The sequence below is a fragment of the Microtus ochrogaster genome, unplaced genomic scaffold, assembly GCF_000317375.1.
Source record: "Microtus ochrogaster isolate Prairie Vole_2 unplaced genomic scaffold, MicOch1.0 UNK25, whole genome shotgun sequence".
Taxonomy (NCBI): domain Eukaryota; kingdom Metazoa; phylum Chordata; class Mammalia; order Rodentia; family Cricetidae; genus Microtus; species Microtus ochrogaster.
Genome location: NW_004949123.1, coordinates 593,632 through 602,875, shown reverse-complemented (window position 1 = coordinate 602,875; position 9,244 = coordinate 593,632). Strand labels below are relative to the sequence as shown.

General features: G+C 52.5%; 1 protein-coding gene across 2 annotated transcripts in view; it reads left to right on the top strand.

The window, feature by feature from the left end:
* Slc6a17 (solute carrier family 6 member 17) overlaps positions 1-8,890 on the top strand; it is a 46,776-nt gene extending 37,886 nt beyond the window's left edge. For both annotated transcript variants that reach the window (XM_005367843.3, XM_013354032.2), the window contains exons 7-12: positions 926-1,167; positions 1,423-1,615; positions 3,737-3,929; positions 4,506-4,665; positions 6,445-6,607; positions 7,086-8,890. In XM_005367843.3, coding sequence (XP_005367900.1) covers positions 926-1,167; positions 1,423-1,615; positions 3,737-3,929; positions 4,506-4,665; positions 6,445-6,607; positions 7,086-7,454 — 1,320 coding nt within the window. In that variant the 3' untranslated portion in view covers positions 7,455-8,890. The remainder of the gene's footprint in view (positions 1-925; positions 1,168-1,422; positions 1,616-3,736; positions 3,930-4,505; positions 4,666-6,444; positions 6,608-7,085) is intronic.
* Positions 8,891-9,244: the final 354 nt, after the last annotated feature.

Sequence of the window (9,244 nt, the reverse complement as noted above, 5' to 3'; positions counted from 1 at the left end):
CCTCTCCTGCCCACATATCCCAGCTGTACCCACAGCTCCATCCCACCTGTATCTCCTCTCCTGCCCACATATCCCAGCTGTACCCACAGCTCCATCCCACCTGTATCTCCTCTCCTGCCCACATATCCCAGCTGTACCCCCTGCTCCATCACACCTAGATCACCTCTCCTGCCCATATATCCCAGCTGTACGCACGGCTCCATCCCACCTGTACTACCCCACTTGCTCGCCTCCCCTGCACCCCTACCTGTGCCAGACCATTTATACCACGTCACCAGTCCAGTCATAACCCCTCAGGCACTTCCATGTCCTTTATAAGCCACCCTATGCTCACACTGATTTCTCTTCCTCAATATTCTTCTCATCTCTGCTGTCCCGGGTCAACTGGCCAGCTTGAGGACTCCCTCCCTGGGCAGCATCCTGACCCTCTTGTCACAACTGTTCTGAACACCGAGTGCCCACTGTCCCAGCCATGTTTGCAATTTAGCATCTGTTGGTGGGATCAGTTTACCAATGTCCATCTCTCCAGTTAGACCATAAACTCCAAGGATGCTGGAACCCTGCCTCGTTCATTCTCCTTGGCTCCTACCTTGAGGAATGAAGAAGGAAAGAAAATTTGAATTGAAAAAGACTTTGGAAATAGCTCCACGCCACCCAAATGCTCTTATAGTTCAGCCTCCTGTGTAAGCAAGCACTCAGCATTTTTAATTTTTGAGGTTCACACTCTCACCTGTCCTTTGCACCAGAGGAAGCTGAGGCGTGGAAGAGTTAGGGGAATTGCCTGGAATCTCCCAGCCACAACTGCTTAATACCAGGCCATGTTGCGTCAGCTCTGGAGGCTGCGGAAAGGGTGGGGGATGGTGGGCACATGGGTAAAACCATCATCTCTTTGTTTCTGTCTTTGTTCTCATGGTTATCCCCATAGCTGGACAAGATGCTGGACCCCCAGGTGTGGCGGGAGGCAGCCACCCAGGTCTTCTTCGCCCTGGGGCTGGGCTTCGGAGGTGTCATCGCCTTTTCCAGCTACAACAAACAGGACAATAACTGCCACTTCGATGCCGCCCTGGTGTCCTTCATCAACTTCTTCACCTCGGTGTTGGCCACCCTCGTGGTGTTTGCTGTGCTGGGCTTCAAAGCCAACATCATGAATGAGAAGTGTGTGGTCGAGTAGGTGGCATGACCCCTCTGGTCCCTTCTTTCTCTGCCTGCCTCACCCAACGGTAGCAGGTGGGCTGGGCAGGATGAGAGGCCCCCTTCATCCTATAAGGAATGAGGTCATCATCTTCCTCAGCCTGGCCCACAAAAATAAGCTCCTGGATGTCTCTGTCAGTGGCCTATGGGTGCCCTGCCTGGGTTTCTGGGAGGGGTCTCTCAGGTCCCACACTTCCCTTCTTACCCGGTCCTGCCCTCTTTGCAATGCAGGAACGCTGAGAAAATTCTAGGGTACCTCAACTCCAATGTCTTGAGCCGTGACCTCATTCCACCCCACGTCAACTTCTCACACCTGACCACCAAGGACTACTCCGAGATGTACAACGTCATCATGACTGTTAAGGAAAAACAGTTCTCAGCCCTGGGCCTGGATCCCTGCCTCCTGGAGGATGAACTTGACAAGGTACTGGAACAAACTGCCCTTCCTAGGACAAGCAGGAACCTGAAGATAGGCTCAGCGGCTGGAGCTTGGGCCTTGAAAGCCCATAGAGCAATGGTTCTCAACCTTTCTAATGCTGTGACCTTTTAATACAGTTCCTGATGTTGTGGTGACCCTCCAAACATAAAATTATTTCGTTGCTACACTATAACTGTAGTTTTGTTACATTTGTGAATTGCAATGTAAATATCTGATATGCAGGGTATCTTATATGTGACCCCTGTGAAAAGGTTGTTTGACCTCCAAAGGAGTCACGCCCCACAGGTTGAGAACCATGGCCATAGCGTCATGCACTTACTAACACATGAAGACTCACTATGTGCATAGATGGAGAAAGGCTGGAAGCGTCAGGATGCCCAGAGGGAAGCTTATGATTAGATGGAGGGCCAAAGGAAACGCTGAAATCGCAGGAGCCCTTGTCAGTTTGAGTCGGGATCCCCATTTGTTGAGCAGGCTTCTTCTACACAGGACCCCGTGTAAACAATCCACTTAGAACAACAGCTGTGGACCAGGTAAATGCTAATTCCCTCCAGTTCCCATTTCCTTTGACCCCTGCGGCAGCTCTGTGAGTTGAGTATGAATATTGTTCCCAGTTTTATCAGTAAGCAGCCTGTAGGTTGGGGGAGAGGGTTGATCAGGGTCTCACAGCTAGTAGGCAAGAAAACAAATTAGTGCTCTAGTTCCAGAGTCCTTGTTCGCCTCATCCCTTGAGACACCTGCTCTCGTCAGTGCTCCCACTTCCACCGTCACAATGAGACTTAGCTCCTGGGCTCAGCAGAGGTGCTCCTCCCCATTAGTGCTCAGGCTGAGGTGGGGATAACTTCCTCGCATTTGCATTTGCACCTCTGGGCACCTTCAAAATGACCGTTCTGCTACAGTGGTACCAGCAAACCAACCAGACAGATCCACAGATCCCAGGCCTCTGGCTAGAGCCAAGGCTCATGTTGGGGATAGCAAGCCCCATTAGCCCCTGAGTTTCTTCACAAGACCAGAAGCTTTCCATAGAGGTGTCTGAGAACCATGCCAAAGGCTGCTCCATGGCTTGGAGCTGTAGTTTTGTTGGTAGACTGCCTGTCTAGCATCCTGGGTTTGATTCTGTGCCCTTAAATAAAAAAGGATTAACAGAAGAAAAGCAAAAAGACAGCTTTACTAGTCCGTGGGCGCTGCATCCCACTATCTCTGGCTTCTCTCCCGTGCTCAAGAGCAAAGGAGCCCAACTGGCAGCACCCTCTCCTTCCACCCCTTCTCACGGCCGTGACCTCATCTTCTGACAACGCTAGGAATACAGCAGGTTTTTTCAAGAGTAGCTAAATGACAACTGAGAACTCATAAGTTCCCTCCAGGTAACAGGACACTTGTGAGTGACGTGAGCAGGCAGTGTGGCCCTTGTATTAAAGCAATGGCTCCGTACTTGGGCTGTCCACGGGACCCCCAATGGCTTTAGAAAACATCATACCACCTTAACCTTCGCCCAGTGAAATCGTGGTCTCTGCAGGAGAACCTGACAGGGGTGGGTATTTAAAGACTCCAGTTGCTCCCATTGGACAGCTGAGCCAGATGTCTGGAATTCAGCAGTTCAGAACTGGGAGTGGTCACTGTGACTGCAGCAAAGATGAAGTCTTAGAGGAGCAGGGTCCTACATTGTGTGTGTTTCTAGACGGGAGCATCTTCACCTGGACCACTGGGGTCCTGAAACAACCTGTAGAATCTAGGTCTCCTAGGGAAACTCTCAGGGACTTTTTTTTTTTAACATTTAGTTTAGTGTGATTGCTTTGAGACAGTCTTAATCTGTAGTCCAGGTAAGCCTGAACCTCAATGTGAAGTTCAGCTGGCCTTGAACTCTTGGCAATCCTCCTGCTTCAGCCCTCTGAGTGCTGGAATTATAGGTGTGAGTCACTATAGCTAACTTTCTGCAGAGACTCTGATGTTCACCATGGTTTGAGATCCTCTCTTTCAAGCTGAAAGAGTTCAAGCAGCAATGGGGAGCCCTGTGAAAGAGGGAGCGATGATTCCTGTTCCTCCAGAAGGAAGGAGGCGGAGGACTTCTGGAGTAAGAGTAGCCCCCGCTCTCTGCCCCACCCTCAGTCTGTGCAGGGCACAGGCCTGGCCTTCATCGCCTTCACTGAGGCCATGACACATTTCCCGGCCTCCCCCTTCTGGTCTGTCATGTTCTTCCTGATGCTCATCAACCTCGGCCTGGGCAGCATGATCGGGACGATGGCGGGAATCACCACACCTATCATCGACACCTTCAAGGTGCCCAAGGAGATTTTCACAGGTAAGTAACTCCCTGTCACCCTGCCAGACACCAGCCCGGCATGCAGGTGACAATCAGGTTCTGAATTGATTGGGCGGTTTGTCACCCCATCTGCAGAAGGCTCTTCTCCCTGATGATAGACAGTTGGACCTGGATGCGCCATTCAGGATCCCCGTCTACCTCTTCCCTGCATCCCTGGGGAGGAGGAGTGGCGTAGTGGCTTCCTCCTCTCAAATGGGAAAACTAAGGTTTCCCGGGAAAGGATTGTAGGACTAATCAGTTGAATCATCTCAATTCAGTTCAGTATTTAAGTGAAGCAGCTGCCTTGGGCTTGGTGCTGTGCCTGGAGCAGAGAGCTCGAGTGTGGGGGGGGGGCGGGGGAGAAAGCAGAGTTGATGCCTTCCTCAAGAGTCCCCTGCCTGATGTAGGGGGAGCTCAGAACCTCAGCATCCAGCGCTCTCCTGCAGGGCAGGGCCTTGCCTGTGAATCATAGAGGGGGCAGGCTGCAGGCCTGCTTGGGAGCAGCATGCTGGGGGGTAGCCGGGTCCCCCCCACCCTGCACCTTTGCCCCCACACCGGCCTCTCGGCTCTCTGTAGTGGGCTGCTGTGTCTTTGCATTCTTCGTGGGGCTGTTGTTCGTCCAGCGCTCTGGAAACTATTTCGTCACCATGTTCGATGACTACTCGGCCACCCTGCCACTCACCGTCATTGTCATCCTTGAGAACATCGCCGTGGCCTGGATTTATGGGACCAAGAAGTAAGGAGGTCATAGAGAGTGACGGGGACAGGTGGAGGAGGGGGGTTCTTTCCCATGAGGACTTTTCCGGGGGGAAACCTGCGTTCTCGAGGCTGCTTCTGAAAGGGGCAGGAGATTACAGACTATGGGAGCTAAAGGGCCCCTTGGCACCAGGAAACTGAGGCCTCTAAAGAGGACAAGAATATTGGAGGCTGCTTGGTTAGTAAGAGACAGAGCCATGCTAAGGACCTTGGGATCCTAGGTTCTGATCCTGACATCAGCCTAAACAATTAACTATCGCAGCCCCTTTGCCGAAGACCAGTCCAGAGATGGCTGCTTAGCTTGTGTAGCACTTGGCTGGGATTCCAAGGCCCCCCACCCTCCAAGTAGACTCCAGCAGCCTGATTTATAATTTATAATTATATATAAGGAATGGGTTTTGGCCTCAAGTTTTGGTTTTGCAGAGAAAGGGGGTTTAGCAGTAAGGTCAGATCTGGTTTCATGGCCTGACCCAAGGCAGATCTCCACTTACAGCCAGTTCTTATTTACGGTCAAATCTTCATTCCTGGGGACTCCCAGGACTGCCACCTTCCTACCCTCTTGGTGTTTACTGTGTTCACTGTCCTTGTCCTCAGAGAGGCCCAGGCCTTCCACTGCGTAGCTCAGCCTGACCCTCCTTGATGTCCAGATGGGTTTGGAATCCAGTGTGTCTCACAGGGGACATCTGCTTCCTGGGAGGGCACAGGAGGAGGAGGGGCAGAAAGCATAAGAGAAGGAGCGCCCAGGACAGGGTTGAAGACAAACGCCTATTATTCTGTCACCTGTGAGACTGAGGCAGGATTGCCATGAGGCTGAGGCCAGCCTGGGCTCACAGTAAACCCCTGTCTCGAAAGACAACAGAAGGGAAGGAAGGAGGAGCGAATTGACTGCGGGATGAGAAAAGGAAGGGACAGCGGACTCCGTGTTCACCCCACGCACTGGGGCTGGAAGGCTCTGCCAGAAGGGCCTGGACTGTGGTGCCGTGGACTCCTGTGCAGCTTGTGGAAGCCCCTGTGCCTGTTCTCAAAGTGTCCCTTTCAAATGCATGCAATTAGCTATCCATAATTATATAGAAAACCAATGGTACTGAGAACGGGTTAAGCACTGTTTAGTGTGGCTTAGTGTGTACTCTATTTGTACAACAACAAGTCTGGAGATCTGGTTGTGGGTCTAGTAACGGCTGTCACTTAAAAACAGTGGTGGACATATGTGTTTCTGGTATCTTCCATAGCAGGCGGTGATAAGAAAATGTCTGATTCAGTCACAAGTAGCGCTAACACTCTTGAGGTTGCTTGCACTTACAACAGAAGGAGTGGCCAGGTTCGGTTAGAGTGATTGAGGTAAAGATGCATTTTGTATACCACCCAAAACTGTAGCCTGCCTGCCTCCTTGAATTCTAGCACACGGTCTAATTTAGAGACCTTAGGATTTTTAGAAGCTTCTTCCTTCCCATGCTAGGTAGGTGCATTACTGCCTCTTCTCCAGCAGGGGGAAGCGTGAGCACGGCAGGTGGGAGGCAGCAGTGCCCTGAGAACTCAGCTTTCTATCCCCATCCACTGGACTGCCTAGTGAATCAAATCTCCGGTGTGAAGTAGGCAAAGCAAAGCCTCCTGGAGACCACTGGGGCTTCACACTGTGAACCCCGAAGACAAAGGCTAGCAGAACCCAGAAGGGATTGGTCAGAAACAAGTGACCGTAAGGGAAAGGGAAGGCTCGGTGGTGAAGGTGCCTACTGCTCTTGTCTTCTGCTCTGTCTGGCAGGTTTATGCAGGAGCTAACAGAGATGCTGGGCTTCCGACCCTACCGCTTCTATTTCTACATGTGGAAGTTCGTGTCCCCATTGTTCATGGCTGTTCTCACCACAGCCAGCATCATTCAGCTGGGAGTGTCGCCCCCAGGCTACAGTGCCTGGATCAAAGAGGAGGTTTGTGGCCCCACAAACCCCAGAACCACTTGCATCTTCTCAGGCCTTTACTGTAACAGATAATCGGAACAAACCTGTCTAGGACAGCAGCTCCGTGACAGGTCTTGCCAGGTGCCCTGTATTCCTAACGTACAGTCTGTATGACAGCCCTAAGGAGTGGCGTTATTCCTCTAGCATAAACGGAGAAACTGGAATTGGGCAAAATCCGCATACTCCTCGGGTGTTCTAAGGCAGTGTCTTTTCGTGTCTATGGTGTGGAATTGCCTGCCCTTTCTACAGACGTAGACACTGAGCCTCCCTTTAGCCAAGGTGATCTACTGGGGACGCCATCTCTACTGCTACTTGGTCAGGGTGGAGGGAGGGGAGGAGGGGAGGAGGGGAGGGAGGCCATAGGCAAGGGTGGGAAAAGATCAGCCTGTAGGCTTGGGAGGGGCATTGCCTGGCGCCCTGCAGCACCCTTCCCGCTCTCAACCCTTAGGCTGCAGAGCGCTACCTGTACTTCCCCAACTGGGCCATGGCACTGCTGATCACCCTCATCGCCGTGGCAACCCTGCCCATCCCCGTGGTGTTCATCTTGCGGCACTTCCACCTGCTCTCCGACGGCTCCAACACCCTCTCTGTGTCCTACAAGAAGGGCCGCATGATGAAGGACATTTCCAATCTGGAGGAGAACGATGAGACCCGCTTCATCCTCAGCAAGGTGCCCAGCGAGGCTCCCTCCCCCATGCCCACCCACCGCTCCTATCTGGGGCCCGGCAGCACATCGCCCCTGGAGAACAGCGGCAATCCCAATGGACGTTATGGAAGCGGCTACCTCCTGGCCAGCACCCCTGAGTCAGAGCTGTGACCACTGCCCCATTCTGCCCACCTCCCCTCAATACCCAACCTGCCCACTTGGCTGGGCCTAGTCTCTTCCTCCGTGGTAGCTGCCAGACCCAGGCTAGTCCACGGAGAGGGGATCTGCCCGGCCTTGTTCCCCACCCAAGTCCCAGCAGACTCCCTACCTATGAGCAGGGGACTGGGGACAATTCCATCCCCTCGTCCAGGCCTCTACCCCATGTAACTTTTTGAGAACTCTTGCCAAGTTGCAGCCATGTAACCACAACAACCCCAGTATGGGGGAACTTCAAGTGGGTACTTTAGGAGTCGCCGCCCCCTCTCCCTGTGAAACCCACCACTTGCAGTTCTCAGGTCTTGGGGAGGCTCGCTTTGCGCTGTTGGTATTGGTGGTAGTGGGCAGAGGCTTCAGGGCCGAGGGCACAGGAGGTAGACTTTAGCCCAGTCTGCCGTAAGAACAGAACACATCATCCTGTCAGTCCAGCATGGCTGCTCCTGAGCTAAGATAGGGATAGGGACACGTGTGTCAGGAAACTCCTCAGTTCTGTCTTACGAGATAGGCGGTACCCTCTGGCTTGAGCGAGAACCTGAGCATTGAAAGGAATGCTCCACGGCCAGCTCATGGAATCTTTGAAATGACTCTTTCTCCTGCCAGGGGCAGACCGTGTATGTTCCTGATTCTGCCTGGAAGCATGGTGAAGGGAGGGGTCACCTTAACTAGGGTTTAGCCATTTTTCTGATCTCCACTATCCAGCCTGGCGCCAGGGGTGGTGGTCTTGGCCTCTGTCCCAGGGAGAAAAGGGGCAGCGCCAGGCGAGGTTTGCAGAGCACAACCTAAGGGTTCCAGCACAACCTAGGTTTGGAGCACAAGTGAAACACTCTCTTCCGCTCTCACCCGGAGCTCGCTTTCCTCTTTCGTGGCAGCTTCTCTCCTGGAATGGGGGTTCCTGGAGTTCAGGGCCATGTCACCAGGAACCTTCATTTCTAGGGAAAGACAGGTCATTTCACTGCCCCTTCGGGCTGCCACTTGCTCTCCCTGTTGCACAAGCACAGCCACTAGTGTGCACCTCGTGTGAAGACACCTTGGAAACTTTCCCAAACTCCCCCAGTCTGTTCAGAGATATGGCACAGGTAATTCTGGGCAGGATGGAGGCTCGGGGGTGGAGGGCAGTGGCAAAGCAAAGAGCCTCTGGTTTTAGGCCCTGAAGGAAGGTACAGCCTCTGGCAGTGTCCCTGTCCTTCTATCAAAGCTCCCCTGGGAGAGGGACTGTTTCAGAGCAGCCTGTAAGGACTCAGAAACTGACCTGAGAATCAGGGTATCTCTCTGCAGTATGACCTCAGAGAGATGGTGTATGGATATATATATCCATATATATGTGTGCGTGAATATGTATATATATATGTATGACTGGCAGACTAGGATGGATGGATGGATGGGTGGATATATATGTATATACACACATACATAAATGTATATATATGTGTGTATGTGTGTGTATATATGTGTATATGTATATATATATTTCAAAGTTTTGGTGGACAGGAACTGACCTGGGTAACTTCCAGAGGTTCCTGGGGTCATTTTCTTGGCCCTGACTTCCCTCAGTACTGAGAGGGGCAGACTAGGCCCAGGTGCCCACCTTCTACTCCTATGCCTACTGGTTACCTCCCTCCCTAGCCTGAGAGGTCCATCCCCTCAGCCTGCCATCTCTCTCTTTCCTTCCTTCCTCACCGCCTTCTCCCCTTTCTAGCCTTCTCAGTTCCACCTGTCCTAGTATTGGAGGTGAGAGGGAGTCCGAA